This window comes from Hyperoodon ampullatus, assembly GCF_949752795.1.
Source record: "Hyperoodon ampullatus genome assembly, chromosome: 3".
Classification (NCBI taxonomy): Eukaryota; Metazoa; Chordata; class Mammalia; order Artiodactyla; family Ziphiidae; genus Hyperoodon; species Hyperoodon ampullatus.
The window spans coordinates 158009352-158032428 of record NC_136916.1 but is presented as its reverse complement, the minus strand read 5'-3'; the positions used below and the strand labels follow the sequence as shown (position 1 = coordinate 158032428).

The following is a 23077-nucleotide window of genomic DNA, read 5'->3' as shown; positions in this document are numbered from 1 at the left end:
CAGGAGAATAATTTTTACAAAATTTTGCTTTGAGGCTAGTAGAAAAATGTAGACTTTGGAGTCAGACTTAAAATTGAATCCTGATTTTTTTCCACTAGAAACCATTTCAGTGACTTTGGGCAAGTTATTAAACCTTTCTGAACTTGAGTTTAATCATCTGAAAAATGAGCCTAAGTATATATGCCTTATTATAACTAACATTTATTGAAGTAGTCACGCTGTTTTAGACACTTGCTAAACATTTATGTTCTTGTTACTTCTTTAATTCATCCAGTAATCCCTATCTTCAAGTATTTGCTATATTCTTAATATAGATTAACTACTTGGTACATTATAGGCACTCAGTATTCTTCCTTTCCTTTCCTTGAATTCATTGGGCCTAACTTCAGTTTCTTTTGTGTATTATTGTGAGTATAAACAACATAATGTGTTGTAACGTTCACAGTGATAGGTGTATCTGATTGTTTTGACTTCAAAGTATATGCTAAATTAGACAGCATACATAATGCTGATTTTTTGCCCTTATGTTCATGATTATATTGTCTGTCCACCCAAAATACAATAATGTACTATTAAGAGCACATTCCATTTTCCATGCATGCTCATTTAAAAAAAAAAAATTTATTTATTTAGCTGCACCGGGTCTTAGTTGAGGCATGCAGGATCTTTAGTTATGGCATGCTAACTCTTAGTTGCAGCATGTGGGATCTAGTTCTCTGACTAGGGATCGAACCCAGCCCCCCTGCATTGGGAGCTCAGAGTCTTAGCCACTGGACCACCAGGGAAGCCCCCATGTATGCTCATTTAATAACATTCAGAATATTATATGGAAATACTTCAAAAAATTTTTAAAAATTGTTAGAATATGTTTGCTGTATGGGCTTCGAATATATGAGATCTCATTTAAAAATAAAATAGTCACATAAATAAATATGATGTATCATTTGAAAGGGAATTTCTAAATTTCAGAAGTATTAGTATAGACTTATATTTCCATAAATCAGCCTATGGACAGAGGTTAGGGATAGCAGTCAGAGATAATGATCTTTCTGGTAAATAAAAAATAAGATAGCAGCAACCATTTAAAAAATACATTTCAGCAACAGACGGTGGGACCAGAAAAGTATGCAAACCATAAATTTGCACTCTAATTTTATAAAACTCCCCTCCTCCACCTCTTCCACCTCCTTTTTTGTCCTCCTCCTTCTCTTTGTTCTAGTTTTAATAGACTGTAAGGAACCAAAATAGAGCTGATAAAATTAACTCTACAACCAATCTATTCTGCAGTGTATTGCCAGATCAAGCTTGGCATTCTGTGGAGAAACGGGCAGTGAAGGAAAGTCAAGCAGAAAGCACTTAATCAATGTGCCTACGGTTGACATTATTACCCAGGACAAACTTTTTAAAATGACCTCTTTTCTGCCTCTACTCTTGCCCTGGATTTTGCCAAGTTGACCCCTAACATTTGTAAATCAAAGTACTTTAATTGTTTTTTTGTTTCTAATGTCAACATTATAGGTATATCTAAACTTATTACACAGTCTCCATAGTCACCAGTGCGTTTGCTGAATAGTGACTCTTTACTGTCAGGTGAAAACAAAACTAAATGGTTAGATGAAATATTCAGATGTTTCCAATTTCTGCTCAACTATGCAGCTAAGTGAATGCGGTTACCTATACTTTGCATGCATTTCTGTATAATCTGTGTTGTGCTAGGGGATATATTTTCTTAGTATGAAAATAAGGGATACTTTGGAGTAAGAAAGTATCTGGAGAAACTAAATAGGATCTTTAATGGTTTCCAGAATTTAAGCTGACTTTGAATTGCAGCATTTAGAATTTTTATCAAGGTTTTTGTTGGCTTTTTTTTTTAAAGTTGTGTTTTTCATTTGTTTGTAAGCTAATTATTTGAATATTTGGTAGCTACCATATTTAAGTGTGAGTAATCACTGTTCCTACTTTATTTTTATTATGGTCTCTTTGTGGAAGTAATGGTAGATATCTTTTAAGAATTTCCTAGTGACTAGTTTTAGTGTGATATATTTTTCTCTTTCTCACAGTGAGCTTAGTCAAGGATGTGATTAGTTTTGTTGACAATGTGAATATGTGAGATACACTGGTTATTTGTATCAGTCACTGTAAATTGACCAAGGAAGTTTACCCATGTGGTTCTTTGCCTTTTTTCATCTCGTCTTATTGAAGTCAAATTTTACAGAATATGATTTATTTCTTAGCCACTTTTGATAGTGTGTGTGAAGTGGGTGCCTAGTTTCTTAGTTGTTTACAGTTACTTGGAAACCTTACCTTCCCAGAAGCTGGTCAAGAAGCTTGCTATTAATGAATTTTGGAAAGTCAATATTTTTTTACTTAAACAAACAAACCAGAATTCTGGTCCCAGACGAGGTGGAGTTTAGCATACTCTTCCACTGAATACAGCTATAAAACCTCACCAAATGCATGGAGCAGCTATTTCAGGACTCTGAAAAGTGAAGACAGTTGGTCCTTGTTGCATGGTTTCGATGTGCATGAATTTCATTACCCCTATTTGGTCAAATAACACCAGTCCCCAAACAACACAATTCACATTTCAGCTAACACAACAGTGTACGAACGATGAGTAACTGCAAAAAGGACAAACTTTGCTGCTGGCTCTTCAGTCCACACATTATTGATAAATAACAAATTGCTGCTTTTGAAGTCTGTTGCTGATGGGTCGCAGACAGTGAAAATTGCAGTTGTGATACCTCCTTGCCTCCCAATGATAAACCTGGATGCTATTTTACAAGAATAAATAATAATAATAATAAAGGAATTGGTCAAAAAGGTGAAAGTGTGGCAAAGAAATGAAAAGTGATAATGCTGGAATGAAATTTGAATTATATTATGGAGGAGTTAGATGTGGGGTTAAAAAGAAATAGCTGATAGTGAGAATATTGATATTTTTGCTGTATAAGAGTCTGTAGATATACAACTAGAAGAATTCAGTGAAGTCATTTTTAGGGAATGACATTCTTCTAAAGAGCTTCTCCAGATTAAAACATCCCATTTCTTCATTTACTTTTGCTCTTATATTCATTGTCTGTAGTCATCACAGTAAAAACTACCATTTACTCAACAAACTAATCTTCCTTAGGCATTGCTCTAATTATTTTACATACATTATCTTATTTCATCCTCAAAATAAAATATTAGGGTGTGAAAAATGTCAACAGGAACAGAAACAAAAGGAGTAGAACTGAGGAAAGTACTGCTAGGCTTTCCTCTGGTCCTTGTGAATCATGATGTTTTTAATGATCAAACTTCTTATATGGAGTACCCATTGCTGCCTGGGTGATCTCTTTTCATAGATTTGGTGTGCAGTATAGTCCATTTTTCTGAGTTGTATGTATTTTTCGATTCTCTAAGCTTGACTTATATTTTGTCTCAAATCAGACTTTCAAATAGAGATGTCACAGGGCTTTCAGAGATCTCTATGAGGATTTTAAAATTTGCTATGTTAATGTTAATCTAAAAGCTTATACGGTTTAAAATTTTTTTAATTTATTTACTAGTTTCCAAAATAATGAGTTATTTCCCTAGCATTCTCTGCTGGTGACCAGTGACTATTTTTTTCTCCTTGAGTATCATTAACTCACAGATTTATTCATATTTGAACTGCTTTATTCCATTGTAGTTAATATTTTTATCAATGCCCAAATTATTTCATCTTTGGCTATAGAGAGATTTCCCACTTGACTTCTATGTTTAAAAGCATGTCTTAACAATTTGGATAAACTACCTTGCAAACAAGTATTGCCATTCAATTTCAGTGCCCAAGTTTAATTTTATTCTTACTGGTATATTATAGTAATGCTTCATTTGTTTTAGTCTAATGTCAAATGAACGGAGATAAAAGAATAGACCTAATATGTAAATGGTACATTTATATCAAGTTGAGGTGAAAATATGTCATAACATGTTCCATGATGCTGGTTTTGCAGTAGTTTATATAGGGGAAAGTAGGGGAAATGGAATCAACACTTGGTATGTGGTGAGGCATTCATGATAAACTTAGAGACTGCACCATTGCAGTCAGTACCACAGTCTGTGTGGAACACTGATTTAGTTTCAGCAAAATAGCATTATCCATCATAGTATTATAAATTAATATTAAATTGAATTTTATTAGTGTTGTTTTGTTTTTATGTAATTTCGAGTTTGGTTTGCTTTTGCACCTAATTAGAAGTTATAATCCTAAAGAGTTTAAAACAAATTTTATATCTTTTTATCTTTTGGTTTTTGTATTTTAGGAGTTATCAAATTGGTTTTGTACATCATGACTAGATTTTGTGCCATGTCTGTTGTATTATTGCTACTTTAAGTGTAGGTTCTAATTTTATTACATGTTTAGTTTTGTATCTTAGGTGGAGGATCTGTTTTTGCCATGATGTTTGTAGGAGTGATTAAAATAAATCTTCATCTCACTCATTTACCTTTTACAGTTCATTTTTTTGGTCTTTATGTATTAACCTGTTCATCTGTTCAATGGCTTATGATATATCTTTTGAGAGTTTTAAAATGAGGTTGCCAAATAGTTTGTCTAACTTTTTATCTTATTTCTGAAATGATCGATTTTCCAACATCTGTTATTCCTCCTAGATTTTGGGGGTAATGTATCATTTCTGTTGTTCTGCAATATTTTCCCATATGTTCTATGGTGAGTTTTTTGTTGTTGTTAGCAGTGATATTGTGTGTGTGCATGTGTGTGTGAAAATTCATCTTCTTAATCAGCTTTTAGTTACAGCTCAGGATTTGTTAGCAAATAAGCCCACATAAAAAGGATGCTGGCAAGTTCTGCTTCTGGCATTGGTAGATAAGATTATTTTGGATCAACTCTCCCACTCAGATCAACTGGAAAGGTGAAAAAAATGTAAAAAACAATATTATGAAACCATCAGAGAACTACCAAGGCAGTGAGGAATTTTATAGTCAAAATCTGGCAAAACTAGAAGTCCAGAAGGAAGAGTCCTACATTTGGGACTCTTTTTCTGTCAAGGCAGTAGCTGATTTCAAAAGAGGTGGCTTAGAAGCAGATAAGATTAGAGCTATCTGTAGACTCAAAGAGGCTAGAGAGACCAAAATTGGAGTTCAGGAACCCTCCAGCCTTTGATTGAGACCCCAAAGGGTGATAGCCTAGGAAAAATGGTGAATTGAAAATAAGAGCAGTGATAAATTGAAAATTGACCAGTGCTGATGGGGACAGAAGCCCAGCTTTGAATCGTCTCAGTTCTAATGAATTAAGGTACATTGGGTTTCCTAGTGACCCTAGCCTGACTTCCTCATAGAAGCCACCCCAAATCCCTTCTGAAGGAAGATGTCATCATCCAGAGCTTTAAATAACTCTACAGTTTTCATATACAATGTCTATCACATGATAAAAAAATACTCAGGCATAAGAAAATACAAGAGTTGACTGAAAACCAAGGGAAAAAACAGACAACAGAAACAAGTAGGAGATTATAAAATAACTATGATTAACCTGTTCAAGAAATTAAAAGATTGAGAATTTTGACAAAGAATTGAAAACTCTAAAAAAAACCAAACAAAGAAAAAACAAAAATTACAGAAACTGAAAAATATAACTAAGATAAACAAACAAATAAATTAGAAAAAACCATCAGCAGATGGATTAAGTAACAGCTTGTATACAGCTGAAGAGAGAATTAATAAATTGAGAGATAGATCAGCATAATATATCCAAAAAGAAGAACAGAGGAACAAAAGGATGAACAATACAGAAAAGAGCGTAAATGACCCATGGAATTTGGTAAAAAAGATAAAACTTAAATCCAACTGGATTTCCAGGAGAGGAAACAAAGAATGAAGCAGAAAGAATGAAGAGATGTGGCTGAAAATTTACAACACATGAAAGAGATTAAGCTACAGATTCCATGGTCTCTACGGTTCAGAAATGGGATAACTACAAGTAAAGCTGTACATAGTCATATCATTGTAAAACCATTGACACTCAAAGTCAAAGAGAAAATCTTAAACAGAGCCAGAGCTGTAAGGGGCAAATTACCTTCAAAAAGAAGCAATAATTAGAAATGTGAGCTGACTTTACTTCCAAAAGGATAATCAACTTTACTTCAATTAAAAAAAAAACCTATGAAAAAAAGGGACGCTGACATCAGGCTTAACTTGAAAGATGCAAATAATAAACACAGGAAAAGTTAGTAGAGCTGGTTCTGTCACTAATTTGTGTGATCTAAAGTCATTTTACCTTTCTAGTCCTTTTTTTCATGTTACAGTTTGGATTTGAGCTTTTTAATTTTAACATTGTACAATTTTATTCTGACTCTTTGTCATAGATTACTGATATGCTATTTTGTGTTCACTGTGTAAGACCTCTTGACTACTTACATGTTAAACATAGTGTTTTATTTTACTTGTGTATAAATTACTCTCCAGGTAGACCTTAGTTCTCCCAGGCCTCACTGTATGTTTCCTGGATTGATAGTCTAGGTTCTACAGCTGGTGAACACTCAAGGCAGGATGGTATTGTACATATGCCAGTTTAGAGAAGCAGAAAACAGAGGGTATGGAAATATTAGCTTTTTCTTTCTTTCTTTCTTTCTTTTTTCAGAAATGAGAGTGGTAATAGAGATAAATTGTTGAAATTCTAACTCTACTTCTTTTAATCCAGACTATTTTAACCTTGGTTCTCCAGAACAGCTAAGTCCAAACAACCAAAATGAAAAAGGATTTGCTCATTTGTGACTCATATTCTGTTTCAGCTGTGCTCTTCCTTCAGTTGAAGCTACTCTCTTTCTGCACAGTTCCCCAAGGAAACCAACTTATTCCCTCCATAAGTGGTGTTCTACCTTTTAATTCTGGCTGAATTTAGGAAGCCCTCTCTTTTCAATCAATTGTTTTGTTTTGACATTCTCTTTAAAGAGTTATAGATGACTTGTTTTCTGGATCCATACATTATTTTTATTAGTATTATTTTTTATTCATCCATGGCTAAAATGTCTAGACCAGAAGTTTCTCAGCAACTCAGGGTATGTGGATTTTCCTAAGTTTTACTCTTTGTTCCTTTGGGTTTTAGTTGAATCCTCTTTTCAGGTCGATAGTTCTGTACAGCTCTGGATGATATTCTCAGTATTAAGCGTGATTTTATTTATTGTAGCTCTTTAGGTCTTAAAAGATGTTGTCTTATATTCCCTGGTGGCTAACTCCCTAATAACCTGAAGAGAGCATTTGGACAGCTGTGATCCCAGTTTGTACTAACAGTTCAACATCTGACCACATGGTTTTCCAGAATTTGAAATCTTTGAATGAATGAAAGATACTCTGATACAGAATTGGGCGGTGCACTTTTTTTTCAAAGCATAAGTCACTGTGACAGCTGTTCATTTTCCTGTTTATTATAGATCTGAGGTTTCTGAAGGAATGTTTAGAAGGGAGGAAGGCTTTCTCTTTTTCAGATGTGTTGGCCTTGTTATGTTTCTAAGCATGGGTGGCACATCAATCTGATGCTAATAGAAAGATGGAATAGGTAGTGACAGATGCTATTTAAAACCAGATGTTAGAATTGGGTCTTAAAATATTTATGTTTACTATTTTTATATTTCTATTAACATAACTTAGTTCAAAATTTTCTCTGATATAAATTCTCTTTGGGAACCCAGATAGTTCATAAATAGCTTTAAAATCTCTAGGCTATTTGTATCTGGAAGTTTTTTAAAGAGAATAATTCTCCCTTCATTGTATCCTTTAATTTAGTTAAAAGAAAGCTTGGAGCAATCAGTAGGCCAACTGAGGAGTCAACGGTTACTGAGAAACTCAGGAGTGAGAAGTATTTCTGTTACAAGTCTGAGTACAAGTGACCTCGATGGTGGCACTGTGACAGGTAAACTCTTCAGATGTTCTGAAAACCTTTTCTTTGTCTTAAAAATATTCCTGAAGTACATATTGAATACATGTAGTATTTAGACAAATATAACCCATACATAAAATCATACAAATAAGGTGTTAGAAGATGCAGTCAGGGTTTTAGAGTATTTTGAAGTATGTTCAATGGGACTTTGATATGCTGAATCTGTTACTTTTTTCTTCTCAAGCTCTGTGAACCATGTAGAGCTTCACCTGACAGAACCTTATTTAATTGTCTGCCTCCAGTCAAAACAGACACACAAATAGGATTTACTGTGTGGTGTACTTTCTGGATTAAAAGTCTTGTCCTAGGTTCATAGTTTTTCAAAAGTCTCATTATGAAATATCCTGTGACACTTGTTAATAACAGGGGAATTTTATCCTTGGTGTGCAGCTCGATTTCAATGGCTACATAAAAGGTGATAACACTTGGTTTGCATATAATTATACTTTCCTACAGCACTGAGGTTCATGTTTGAATAGAAGAGACTTAGAAAAGTCTGCAGTGAAGAGAGGCGATTTAGACAGAGTGAACATTAGTAGCTTGTGTTGTTAATCATTATTGGTCATGATAATAATGATTAAAAATCACAATCAGCTATTTTTCTTTATGTAGTTTAATTTATCCTGATTTTTAAGCACCATTCAGATTTTAGATAATTTGTTATTTGAAAAATTCTGTTTTATTAGTATTATTTTAGGGAGTCATAAAAGTTATTTTTTTTTTAGCAACTTACTATTTTTATGTAAGAGAAAATACTATATTGCTTCTTTGAAAAGTACAGCCAATTAGAATTTTTGATGTGTTCTAGTTCCAGGTTACTTCAGTTGTTCATTTTACCTGCTTTAAGAGCAAGATAAGTGCCAGTTTTGTGGAATTTTATGGCCACAGCAAGATATTTGTTTGTGATTGTCTGTGGGAAATAATCCAGGTTGAGGGCACATGTATATCCATGTCTGCTGTGTATTTCCTGAGTAAAATTTTAGATCGTTTCTTCTCATGTGGTGTTTTTAATCCTTTCCCTTTTCTTTCTTCTGTAAAGAGAGCCACCGTTTTCCACCTACCTCACCTCTGAAGGACTATGGGGATCAACAGGGTATTAAACGAAATAGGTCCAGAACTGGTGTCCGATTTGTTCGGGAGACTGATGACATGGGCCAGGTATTTTGTACCCATTCTGTAGTCTGGTTCCTTGCATTTCTATTTAAATCACTAACACTTGAATTTTATGGCTGTATTTTAACTGAGAGTTTGATCATCACTAACTTTGTAATGATTTTTTTTTAAACCAAGTAAAGTATTTTATTTTCAATGTATTGATCATCATCATACATTTATTTTGAATTTTGTTATGGAGGATTATTATATTTTGTAGAACATTTAAGAGTGAGTTTAGCTGGACATGTTTTGTTTCCTTGCTCAGATGGCTCGCTCTTTTCCAAGCTCTGCTAAGTCAGCTAGTTTCTATTTTGCTAAGTTTAGTTTAGTATGAACATAGTCTTTGTGTGGTTAACCTATTGATTTTTCCATTAGTGTTTTTCTGATTGTTGAATCATTGATGGAGCCACTTTGTATTTAGCAGGAATTCTAGGCTTTTCCTATGTATTCACTAAAGCTTTTGAAGGTATTAGTTCTATAGCTATATTTCTTTTCATGCTTCTTTAAACTTCTATGCAAGAGCTGAAAAAAATTTTTTTTGTTATTGCTTTGGGTAGCTAAATTAATTAGATAAGGACTAGGAGATGTTGCAGACTTTGACATCTTTGTTTTGGTAGTTTTAAGATTGAGGACTCAGAGTTTGTTAGGATACTCATCTGTACCTTTCCCTTATTATAACATAAGATAAAGAGATAACAGAACCAAGTGCATTAGAAGACGCCTTGTAGAAACTTTTCCTTGACAGTGTTATTTTTTGGTAGGTGCAACTTGCTAGTGTGGATTATGTGATAAAACCTAGAGCAGAGAACAATATCCTAATATTACTTACTCTTTCATTTTATTTATTTAGTGCCTTTGTCCTGGGACAGTGCTTGTGCTTGGAAACAGTGATGAGCAAAAACCTTGCCTTTTCACGGAGCTTACAATTTAGAGGGGGAGCTAGATACTAATCAAAAAGTATGTAAATACACCCATAATTATGAGCCGAGATGCATGCTCTAACGGAAGGAAGCATAGGGCTATAGGAGTGTTTATAGAGGGACCTGCCGCAGTTAAGGAAGGCTTCCCAAAGAAAGGCTGATTGAGCTGAGATCCGAAAGTTGAGTAAGAGTCATTTGAGGTAGAACAAATACCTTGGCAGGAAGGAAGATAGCACCTATGAGTAATTTAAAGAAGGCCATGTGGCTAAAGAAGTGTGAAACCCTGAGACCATGCACAGCCATGTAAGAGGGTGACAATTACTTTGAAAAGATCACTCTGGCTCTAGTGTAGAAAATGGAGTCAGTGTGGGTAAACCAATTAGAAGGATATTGCTGTGTTCTGGGTGTGAGCTGATGGCCATTTGGATTAGGATAAATGGAGTTGTAGAGAAAGTGGTAGATTTAAAAACTATTTGTTGGATAAAATGAAAGGTCTTGAAGATCAGATGACCATTTGGGGAGGGTGGGAATGAAGTGAAAAGGTGGTGTCAAAGATGAGACCTAGGATTCTGTTTTGCAAAACTGGAAAATCATCATGGTAAAACCTAAGTGAATGGTCTGTTGTTCATCTGCTGTATTACCTCCGCTCCTTTCTTTTTAATTGTTCTTCCTTGTTTTAGTCCATTTCTTATGACAACCTTTAGCTCCATATGACTGTGTACTTTCTTAATGCCCCAGTGCAGCATTTGTGGTTCTGTTTACATATCTGTCTCCCATGACACTTGTTTCCCAGCACAGTTGCTGGCACTGGTTAGTTGCACAATGTGAATTTGTTGAAATGAATCAATTTGTTATTTCTGCAAGTCTGTATAACTTAGTTTTTTATTATAAATTATAGCCTACACATACGTGTATAGCATACATATTTACATATTTACCATTAAAAGTACAACAATATGAAAAATCCATGTAACTACCACCCAGACCAAGAAATAGAGGTTTATAATACACCCCAAACCTCTTTTACACTCCTCCTTTCCCCAAGGGCTATCAACTATTTTGACTTCTATGTTAATCATTCTCTTGATTTTTAAAAATATTTTTACTGCTTATATCTTGCTTAGTATTGCCTGCATTAAACTTTATATAGATGGAATAATGCAGTGTGTATTTTTTAACTTTCCTTTTCCATTTAATGTTTTGTTTTTGGAGTGTAGGTAGGTTTGATCATTTCATTTTCACTGCTGTGTGATACTCCGCTGGAGGAATATATTGCCATTTATCTCCATTTCATTCTTAATGGACTTTGGTTTGTTTTTAGTGTTCTCATCATGAACAGTGCTGCTCCATACATTCTTGTTCATGGTTCCTCATGCATGTGGGCAAGGGTTTCTTGGCAGCATGGGTTGGCATGCTGAGGCATGTGGTCTAGTTGAATAAAGTTCTGTAACACAGCCATGCTCATTTGATTATGGCTACTTTTGTGCTATAATGGCAGAGTTGAGTAATTATGACACAAGCCATAGAACCTGAAAGCCTGAAATATATGCTGTTGTACTGTTTACAGAAAAGTTTCCAGACCTCTTTTCGAGAGTATCTATAAAGAGTGAAATACTGCACTATAGCGGATGTAATGGTTAACGTTACATATAGTTTTAAAAACTTTTCTTCGAGAGAAAAAATTTTATTAGGTCTTGATAACATTATAAAATATGGGTATTATTGCAAAGAGCAAGTTCTTATTCTTACCCTCAGTGAATCTTCATGGAAGAATTCAACAGAATCCTAAATGGATAACTTTGTTTTGCTTTTATTAGTTTCATGCTTTTCATCAGTCCCTCCGAGACCTCAGCAGTGAACAAGTTCGCCTTGGAGATGATTTCAACCGGGAACTTAACAGAAGAAGCCGGTAAAAGCTGAATATGATTTTTGTTGAGGGATGAATTATTAGAAGAATAAAATAGGTTCTATAATTGACATGTTTACATGAATTTCCAAAAAAATGTGCTATGTTTTTATACTAGTATTTTAAAGTATATTCATAGAACAGTTCAAAACCCTTTGAATTTACAACGTATCATGACTCAGTGTTAGACAAATTAATTTCATATTTTTAAGAACATTTTATTTCATGCTGACATTATGGAGAGATATGTTGCAAGACCTTAGTAAAGAGGTAGGTTTGCAAATACATTGGAGAGAGAGACCCATTGATCGACATTGGAGCAAATAAAAGCATAATGTGGAATTCATCAGTGGACATGAGCCATTGTAGAATCTGACATTTTATCTTTCAGTTGAAATCTTCAAAAGCTAGTTGTTTGTGTCTGCCCAGTTTTTGCAATTTTGTTAATTCTGGTTAGTCCCTAAGAGGTATCACTCTATTTAAGATTTCTTCACTGTCTTCATTTTCATCATCAGTGGTGACAGGTGACTTTCATTTAGAGACCATATTTTTCAAGGAACAAACATTTATACCATCTCAAAAGTCATAATCTATATATAGCAATGATTAGAGAACGAAAAAGGTGAATTGAAATTCGTTTACTAGGTTCACTTGCTAACTCGTACTCGAGCTAATGAAATCATTCCACATGATAGTTTTGTGTTGCTATAGCAAAAAGAGTCAAAGCTGTAAATGTTAAATCTGAATGTCAACTATAGTCTGCATAACTTATCTGCTTCTGTATGAGGAAGGCAGGAAATTTAGTAATAAGAATAAAAGACCTTACTGTTACCATTATTACTACTACCACCAATAAATATTATTGAACACTTATTTCATGTCAGGTAGAATTAGGTTTAATTCTTACAACAGTTCTAATGAAGTGGTAATTATTATTTTTCCCATTTTTTTGTTGTTGTGGAAACAGGGGCAGAGAGAGATGAAGTAACTGAGCTTGTTAGAGATCAAAGGAGGGATGTGCTGGAGTCAGAATTCAAATCTAGGCAGTAAGGCCCCAGAGTGTCTGCTCTTTACCACTTATAGTACACTGTGGTTCAAGATCATTTTCACATATAGCTGATATGAATAAGGCATTTAAATTCCTGAATTTTAAACTATATTATTGAGCTGTGTTATTAATCTTTTAAATGGCAAGAGTCAGTTAATTTAATACTTAGGTATTTATTTCTGACAAGTTGATAAACTCAACAGAATGGCATTAATATTCTAATACAGTATGTTCTTGGAATGGCTTTATTACATAGCTTTTCCACATTTGAAGGAAGAGTATAAATTAAGCATTAGGAACATGATTTTCAGGAAGTAGTTGTCCTGTAGGAAGATACAGGGGAAGTTGCAGGGATGGTTTAGTTGACTAGTTTAAATGGTCATTTGGACATGCAGTGGTGGACTGGGTCTTCTGATCCATGGGCTGGTACCATCTGCTAATAGTTTGTGTGACCTAGGGGCATGTGTAAGGCAGAGAAATTTTATTAAAGCCAAAATAAGAGTCAGTTTTCTTCTGAATCTTGGTGGCTTAACTTTGTGGATGAAGAAGATTTAGGATCCAGTTCTGCTTTACTTAGACCACAATTCTTAATTCATGTTTATAAAAATTCTGGGTAGGAAGTTGTTAGGTTTAACTTCCGACATGATTCAAAAAGGTTGATATTCTCATTTACTTACTAATTTTTAATTTTTTCATGACATTTATTGCAAAAGGTACAATAAATAATAAGAGTACACTTATTATTTATAATAAGTGTACACTTATTATTTATAAAAATAAGTGTACTTATTATAAGTAAACTTTTAGAAAGCAAACTTTTAGAAAGGATTATATAAAGTTAACTGAGAACTTACCTATTTTGGATGCCATATGAAAAATTGATTAGAGGAGGGCGAACTAGAAGACTGTTGCATTAGCATGAGAGATGATGGCTTGACCAGGATTATGGCAAGGGAGAGATGAACAGGGATGTTTCAAGTTTATTTTGAGATCAGAGAGCTAGGATTTGGCAATGGATTGGATATGAGGGGTAAGAGAGAATAAACCAAGGGTGACTCTCAGATTTCTGACTTGAGTAACTGAATAGATGGTAAATCCACTTCCTGAAATATGGAGGACTGGTGGGGGTAGGTGAGGCATAGAAATTAAGAGTTTGGCCTTGGATATGTTAGGCAGTGAGACGTCCAAGTGGGAATGTAAAATACGCAGCCAGATATTTACTCTGGAACTCAAAGGAGAAGTCTCCATTAGAGAGATAAATTTAAGTGTGGTAAGCATATAGCAGTGGTATTTGGAACTATGGAAATGGATGATATCTAGAGAGAAACTGTAGGGAAAACATCAAGGACAGGGCTGAGTGCCCAGGAGTTCCAATATTTAGAAGTCATATAAAAAGAGGAGCTGGCTTGAGAAGAAAGAACTAGTGAGGTATGGGAAATCCAGCAGCACATGGAACCACAAAAGCCAAGAAAGAAGTACATGTAAAGACTTTCTCAGAGATCTAAAGACTTAGAAAGTCTACCATTTAAGATAATTTCTTTCTGAGGAAATTACTAAGGTCATATGAGTAAAATAAAATGGCAACCAAGAAAAAGGAAGATATAGGTTATAAGAAATAGTAAAACTAACCCGAGACTTCAGTGAAAGTAATTTCCAGCATAATAGCCATATAGCAGGCCCAGAAAGTAATCACTGAATTCGAGCAGGAAGTAAGTATCCTTTGAGAAGAATGTAGTCAAGAAGAATGGAGTAGATTCTTAGTAGATGATTCAGTAATAAGTGGGAGAAAAATGTCAATGATGTGATAATAAGGCCCGTGTAAGGCCAAAAGGTAACGGAAAACTCTAGAAAAAAAAAAGCACAGGAAAGTTAGTGATCCAACTAGGAAGCTGACTAAAATGTGAGCATGATAGAATGTAAGCAAAAAGCATTATTTCTCTATGATGGAGTAATTCATAATGGGTATAAATGTATTAAGTTACACAGGTAACCAATAGAAGAACTGAAAATAGTAATAAATTTATCTGAAATTGAAGAGGAGTGTGAGTTAAATATTTTAAAACAGAGTTGAAAATATCTAGAGTTGAAAATGATGGAGGTAGCCAGCAAAAGAATTGAGAATGTATTAGTTGAGCATGGTTACCAGCGGGGGTTGGAACCAGATAAGTGTGAGAGAGAAAGGGCTTTGCTTTTCTTTATACGTTTTCCTGTACGATTTGATTATTTACCATGTGTGTTATTAATTTGAATGGGAAAAGGTAATGGGAGATAAATGAGTGAGGACAGAGTTTGTACAGCACACTCAGATGTAATTTGATTATGAATTCCTGGAGAGGATGTGAGATCACTGTCCTCCTTCTTTCATTCTTCTTAATTTAAAATGGGAGATATTGCAGTGTGTTTGTTTATTGAAGGTGATCTAGTATAGCATTGTTTCTCAAAGTGTAGTCCCCAGATTGTCAGTATCAGCATCACCTAGGAATTTGTAGGGATGTACATTCTTGGGCTCCATTGCATATCTACTGATAGATACTGTGTTTGCAACAAGTCCTCCAGGTGTCTCATAGGTGTGCTAACGTCTAAGAACCACTGCAGCAGAGTATTATGTAATAACATATTATGATGTTGTAAATTTCACGAATTATGTATATTTTCTCAAATAGCCAACTTAAAAATACTCTTTTTTTGTTATGTGCCTAGGTCCGATGCTGAAACAAAAAGGGCTTTGGAAGAACTGACTGAAAAACTTAATGAAACCCCAAAACAAGAAGTGGTGAGAACTCTTTATATATAGAAAGTTTTATTTCATACACAGGTGGTAGAGTGATTGAGCTGGTTGTAATCACAGTGAAGTTTACTAGATTTTTTAACTTTTTGGGTAGTATATGCCATTTTGTCTAAAAATATGTTCTTGCACCTCTTATAAAATATTCATGAATTTTAGGTATTTAAGTTTGAAATATTTATAGTGGTAGTATATTAGAGATAGAATTAATTTTTAGAGTTATGAATATTTGAAAGAGATTTTAAATTTTATTGACTCAGTGATATTGTGGTTTTTATTAAATGATATTTGAGAAATACAGAATTTTTTGGTAGTGACTCTGTAGCACTCCCCATTAAGTATTTTCAGGTCATCTCACAGAAGCGTGTAATCAGCGTTGCTGCAAAGAGCTCCTTGCTCTCTGTTTCCTGTTTGACGTGGTGTTGATTGAAAAAAACCCCTAATTCTTGAGTTTTATTATCTCAAACTCAGATTGTTGACACTCATTATTAAGTGATTTCTTTTTATCAAATCACTATTGTTGATGGAATTAAAATAAAAAATGAAGTACATACATTGTCCATTTCTTTGCATCATCAGGTTGTTCTTTTTCTTTTTTTTTTTTTTTTTTTTTTTTTTTGCGGTACGCGGGCCTCTCACTGCCGTGGTCTCTCCCGTTGCGGAGCACAGGCTCCGGATGCGCAGGCTCAGCGGCCATGGCTCACGGGCCCAGCCGCTCCGCGGCATATGGGATCCTCCCAGACCGGGGCACGAACCCGTATCCCCTGCATCGGCAGGCGGACTCTCAACCACTGCGCCACCAGGGAGGCCCTCTTTTTCTTTTTTTAGGAGGAAAATATCGTTAGAAATTGTCACTAAACCGTTGCAAACTTATCCGCTTCAGGAGCAATGTGTATTCATTCATTTACCACAAAAACGTTGATTTTGTAAGACAAGGGATAGTAGCAGAATTTTCTTAACTTGTTTTATTAAAATTGAGAGTTTCCTAATAAAAGCAAATAATTTTTCTCCAGTTGTAATTTTTCTACAGATGTTACTGTGTTTACAGTTTCTTACATAGATGTGCTGAATTTATTTTGGAGTTTGAATTTATTGGCTGCATATGCTAAGAGATGGATATGCTCTATTTTCAAAGAGATCAACTTATTTTCTCTTATTTTTAATTTAAAAAGTTTGGAGGTACAATGTACTATAGAAAAGTACATGTATTATTATATATAGCTTGATGAATTATTACAAGGTGAGCACACCCATGATACCACCACCCAGATCTAGAAATAGAACACTGCCAGTTCACAAGAAGCCTCCTATTCCCCCTCCCAATCACTAATTTCTCCTTTTCTGACCACTATTTTGACTTTTAAACCTATAGATTAATTTTGCCTGTTTTGAACTTTTTATATAAATGGAACCATGTAGGGCATTTTTTTTGTGTCTGACTTCTTTTGCTGATCATGATTGTGATATTTCTGGGTGATGTGTCATGTACTTGCAGTTTGTTCATTTTTTATTGCTCCTTAGTATTGCATTGTATGGATATACTGCAATATATTTTAACATTTTATGATAGGTATTTGAATTATTTCAAATTGTGGGCTATTACGCATAATCTACTGCTACCAATCTTATTGTTTTAGTGCACGTTTGCATTTCTGTTGGTATGTAACATGGAGTGCAATTGTTAGGTGCCTTCCAGTTTAGTAGATACTGATAAACAGGTGTCCAAAGTGGCTTCACTAATTTACACTCTTACTAGCAGCATATGAGAAATTGTGTTGCTTTTCAAAGACTTGGTATTATTAGTCTTTCATTAGTAGCCATTATGTTAAGTGCTTACAGTATCTCAGCATGGTTTTATTGGCATTTTCATGAATACTAATGATGATGAGCATCTTTTCATATGTTTGTCGGCTATTGGCTATTTTCTTTTTTGAAATGCCAGTTTGCTTCTTTTGCCCACTTTTTTACTGGCTTGATTGTCTTTTTGTTATTGATTTGTGGGAGGTTTTTATATATTTAGTATACAAGCACTTTGTCAGTTATCCGTATTGCAAATATTGTCTCCTATTCTACAGCTGCTGCTTCTTATTTTTAAAACTCTCTTAATGGAACCTTTGTTAAAATTTAATTTAGTTCATTTTCCATCTTTTCTTTTGTGGTTAGTGCTTTTTTGACCTATTTGAGAAATTGTTCCCCATCTTAAGATCATCAAAATATTCCCTTATATAATCTTCTAGAAGGATAGTGTATTACCTTTCACATTAAGATCTAGTATGTACTTGGAATTGATATTTGTTTCTGGTGTGAAGTAGAGGTCATACATTTTATATGGATATCCAATTGATTCAGTTTCACTTACCACCCTTTCTCCACTACTTTACAGTCCTGTCTTGGTCATAAATCAGATGTTCATATGTGCGGGCATCTGTTACTGGACTCTTCGTTCAGTCATCTAGTTAATACATCTATCCCAGTGCTCATATCACACTGTCTTGATTACTGTTGCTTTCTGATAAGTTGTAATATTGTAGAGTAAGCCCTTTTACTTTGTTTTTCAAGCTTGTCTTGTTTGTTTTTTACTCTTTGCATTTCTGTTTACATTTTAGAATCAATATGAAATTGTTTAAAAGCCTGCTGGGATCTTGATTGGATTACATTGTTTCTGTAGGTCAACTTGGAGAGAATACAAATATTTACATATTGAGTTTTCCAATTATGAACATAGCAAATCCCTCCAATAATTTTTTATAGTTTTTTATCCAGAGGTCTTCTATTTAATACATTGTTTATAAGATTTATGCCTTGGAGTTGATATTTTTATGCTATTTTATAGAGTATCATTTAACATTTAAAAAATATAATTATCCTTGTTTTTCATTTGGAAGATCTACCCTATTACATTTAATGTAAATATTGATTTAGTTTGTATAAATCTACCATCTTAACTATTTGCTTTCTACTGGTTCCACCTCTGTTGTTTTTTAAATTTTTTCTTCCGTCCTTTGGATTTATTAGTTTTCATTTTTCCATTTTTCATATTTATTATCTTGCTAATTGTACCTTATTTTTTTATTCTTTCTATGGCTAATGTAAGGATTAGAATATGCATCCTTGATTTATTAAATCTAGTATAAATTAGCACTTTAATCTCTTCCTAGCAAGTGCAGGGATCTAAGAAACTCTAACTCCATTAACCTCATTCTCCACTTTTCTTTTACTATCATGTTTTTTTTTTTTTTTTTTTTGTGGTACGTGGGCCTCTCACTATTGTGGCCTCTCCCGTTGCGGAGCACAGGCTCCGGACGCACAGGCTCAGCGGCCATGGCTCACGGGCCTAGCCGCTCCACAGCACGTGGGATCTTCCCAAACCGGGGCACGAACCCATGTCCCCTGCATCGGCAGGCGGACTCTCAACCACTGCGCCACCAGGGAAGCCCCTCTATCATGTATTTTAATTCTATGTTTAATCGAGCCACACAAGACATCACTATTATTATTTTATAGAGTAATTGTTCATTTAGATTTACCCTTATATTTATTCTTCTTTGTTTTGCATTTCTTTGTATGTTCTTTATTCCTTTCTACATCTCTGAGATTCCATGTATGCCTTAGGAACATACTGTAAAATTTCCTTTAGAGTGAATCTGCATATACCTGATAGACTTCCATTTAGAATTTTATTTAGAGTGGATCTTTTGGTGACAGATCCTTTCTATGTTCATTTTTATAATTTTTTTTTTTTTTTTTTTTGCGGTACACGGGCCTCTCACTGTTGTGGCCTCTCCCGTTGCGGAGCACAGGCTCCGGACGCACAGGCTCAGCGGCCATGGCTCAAGGGCCCAGCCGCTCCGCAGCATGTGGGATCTTCCCAGACTGGGGCATGAACCCGTGTCCCCTGCATCGGCAGGCGGACTCTCAACCACTGTGCCACCAGGGAAGCCCCATTTTTATAATTTTTAAAATTTGTTTCTCCATTCTTCATTTGGAATGTTTTCTTCTGACCTTTCATTTAGTTCCTTTCTTCAGCTGAATCAAATCTATTAAAACCACCCACTGATTTTTATTTTCAGTTATTACATATTTCGTTTCTAGAATTTTTATTTCTTTTCTTTTTACTTTGTAGTTCTAATCCTCAAACTGTGTATCTGTGTCTCATAACTCCATCATCTAGATCTTCTATAGGTCTGTTTCTATTATGTCTTATTTTCCTGGGATTTTGATCACATTGTTTTTGCCTTCTGTTTACTTTTGATTGTCTAGTTATTTTTGATGACAGAAACTATTTCTTTCTCTTCAAAGTAAACTTGCATAGATAATTTGATAATTATTATGTATGAAAGGACATGTTTCCTTTTGGTTACAGATTAGATTAGGGGCCATAGCACTCGTGAATTACCTTATCATTTATTGTTGAGATATTTCAGTGTTAAACTTTAGTGCCAGGTTTCAACTATTTCTGATTCATCCTTCCTGCTAGTGTAAAGTCCTTCAGGATTCCATCCCACAGTCTGGGATGTGGGGATGGAGAAGTTTAACCAGGGACCCCCTTCCTGAGAAGGGCTCTCAGCTTGTTTTTCCTCTTTAACCCTATGCATCTGTTGAAAAACTATTCAGCTTCTCAGTGTCTCTGCTGCCTTTTCTGAAATAGGCTGATATTTGAGAGAGAAATGATAGACTGACCTCTTTGGGTTTCTTTATTCTCTTGCATCTTGGTCTCATATGTCTTTATCTCTTTAGCTTTCCAATGCCTTAAAACAGATATTTAAAGTATTATTTCTTGCCATTTAAGTTATTTTCAGTGGAAGGATTGGTCTGAATTATCTAGTCTGTCATTTTTAGAAGTGAAACTCCCTGAATCTTTTTATATCTATCAGATTCCATTACTATGTTTGTGATTCTTAATGCACTTGTATGAGGCTTCTATTACTTGCTACATAAGTATACAACTCGTGAGCATGCTTGTGTCGAGGGCTTTGATCCAAACTCAGATGTCTTCAATGTTCTGCTGAGATCCTTATAGATCTGACTAAGCCGTGGACATATCCAGTGGTCATGCTGGTTTTTGACATTGTTAGATAGGTGGGATAGTTTGAGTTTGGGGAGTTTGAAATGCTAATTTGCATAATGCACGTTACATTTTTTAAGTTTCACCTTTTGCCACTTTTAGAAGAGAACCTGAGCTACTTCATTTATATTTCTTTCATATAGCAAGTAAAATTAGTAAGTACTGTCTATATAGTCTAGAGTGTTAATGTGGGTCTAAAATATAATCACTGAGTTCAATCTTAGCAGCTGAATTCAAAGAAAGCCTGAGTTCTCTCATCATTACTGTGCATCAAGAATTATCCCACATCAGATAAAAGCTATGATTGCACAGCTATTCCATAGATGTCACACCTCACTAGTGCTCAGCTCTTTGGTGTAATTGGTTTGTACAACTTGCTTGTTTACTCAACTGTCCAGTGGGCCCAGCTCATCAGGGCACATCTTTTTATGCTGTCAAAACCTGGAAAATCATACATACCTAACTGTGCACTTGGTTGAATTGTTCATCTGCTAGTTCCTCGCATCAAGTTGTGATGTTACACCTTGTTTTGTGCTTTCTGTAATTTGCTTTCAAAGTAGGGTTTTCTCATAACTGTACAGAGAGCATGTCAAACCTCACATGGGTGTATGTAGTTCTGATTAAGAAACAATTGCCTAATGCAAAACTTAAAAATAATATTGTGGAATTTTAGAAGGTCTTCTGAAGGCCACATGATGTTTACTTTCAATCTGTGCAAGGCTTAATATAGATTTTGTGACTCACTTATTCCAACTGAAGTCAACATTTACATTTTGTAACTGTTTGACATATTGTGTTGTATTTGTGAATTCATGATAGCATGTTGTCAGGGAAGATGCAGTTTTGTTGTTTGAGCATTAAACTTCTCAGAGGCTGCAGCTGTGTTCCCCCCTCCAGGTTTAAGTTTAAAATAAAATTACCAAAGTGATGCACATTCACTGTGGAAAACTTTTAAATATTGTGCAAATATATAAAGAAAAATGAATGAGTGCTCCTATCTCCCACCAATTTCACTTTCTTTTGGTAACTCCTGTTAATCAGAATTATTGTGCATTATTCTGAGATTGCAATTGTTTATCATGCATTTTCTCAGTAACTAAAATACATCTTGAAAGTTTATAGAACACATTTTTCTTTGAGGGGCAAAAAGTATTCCTATCAAACACGCCAAGATTTAATTTGTTAATCCTTTGGGAATCATAATTTTGTTTGTTTTGTTTTCAAACTGCCCATTGGAAGGGAGAAATTATTTATAGCATGATGCTATGGAAAATATTTTCTGTTAACAATCGTGATAATAAACAATATTTTGTGTGCCTCATACCACAGGGGAAATTTTAGTCTATTAGTTATCTAGGCTTTACCCGCTTGAATGTAATATGAGTGCATATTTATGGAAGAAAAAGACAATTTTATTTTGATTTCTGTAGGAGGGTCACTATTTAAATTAAAAATGTAAACGTGGGTCCAGCTACTTCTGGAAGAGTTGATCATTAATCGACTCTAAAAACTTTCTCAACACTGAGTTTAGTCAGATAGTTATTGCACAGATTACAACAGCAGGATATATAACAAATACTTACTGGAATGGATTTTAAACCAGCAGATATTAAAGATCTGAGGAATCAACATATTGAAGAGCCAGAATACAATACTATAAACAGAATGCTTTTGCTTTTGTTTCACCTCCTTTCATTAAATGCTAACTTTAAAGGTATTCTGATTTTTATTGTGTTATTTTGCTATTTTAATTTATTTATTTAATTAATTAATTTAATAAATATATTTATTTATTTTTGGCTGTGTTGGATCTCCATTGCTGCATGCGGGCTCTCTCCGGTTGCGGCGAGTGGGGGCCACTCTTCGCTGCGGTGCGCGGGCCTCTCGTTGTGGAGCACGGGCTCTAGGCATGCGGCTTCAGTAGTTGCCGCACGTGGGCTCAGTAGTTGTGGCTTGTGGGCTGCAGAGCTCAGGCCCAGGAGCTGTAGCGCATGGGCTTAGTTGCTCTGCGGCATGTGTTATCTTCCCGGGCCAGGGCTCGAACCCGTGTCCCCTGCATTGGGAGATGGATTCTCAACCACTGCGCCACCAGGGAAGTCCCTATTTTGCTATTTTTATAACTAAATTTAGAGATTCAGGACTTTTTGATATTTTAGTAGTAAATTTGATTGATTGGTATGTACTCTGATAAAAATGAATTTTTTAGTATTGGATGATGTTGTTAATATTTTTCCCTTAGGTCTTACAAATAGAAAGTAAATGTGAGGAGGCAATAAT

The 23077-nt window shown here is 34.7% G+C and overlaps 1 protein-coding gene across 4 annotated transcripts in view; it reads left to right on the top strand.

Moving 5' to 3' along the window:
* CEP128 (centrosomal protein 128) overlaps positions 1-23077 on the top strand; it is a gene marked incomplete at both ends in the record, with an annotated part of 391525 nt that overhangs the window by 13921 nt on the left and 354527 nt on the right. For all 4 annotated transcript variants that reach the window (XM_079700920.1, XM_079700919.1, XM_079700917.1 and 1 more), the window contains 4 exons: positions 7768-7894; positions 8961-9079; positions 11814-11905; positions 15651-15723. In XM_079700920.1, the coding sequence (XP_079557046.1) occupies positions 7768-7894; positions 8961-9079; positions 11814-11905; positions 15651-15723 (411 nt within the window). The remainder of the gene's footprint in view (positions 1-7767; positions 7895-8960; positions 9080-11813; positions 11906-15650; positions 15724-23077) is intronic.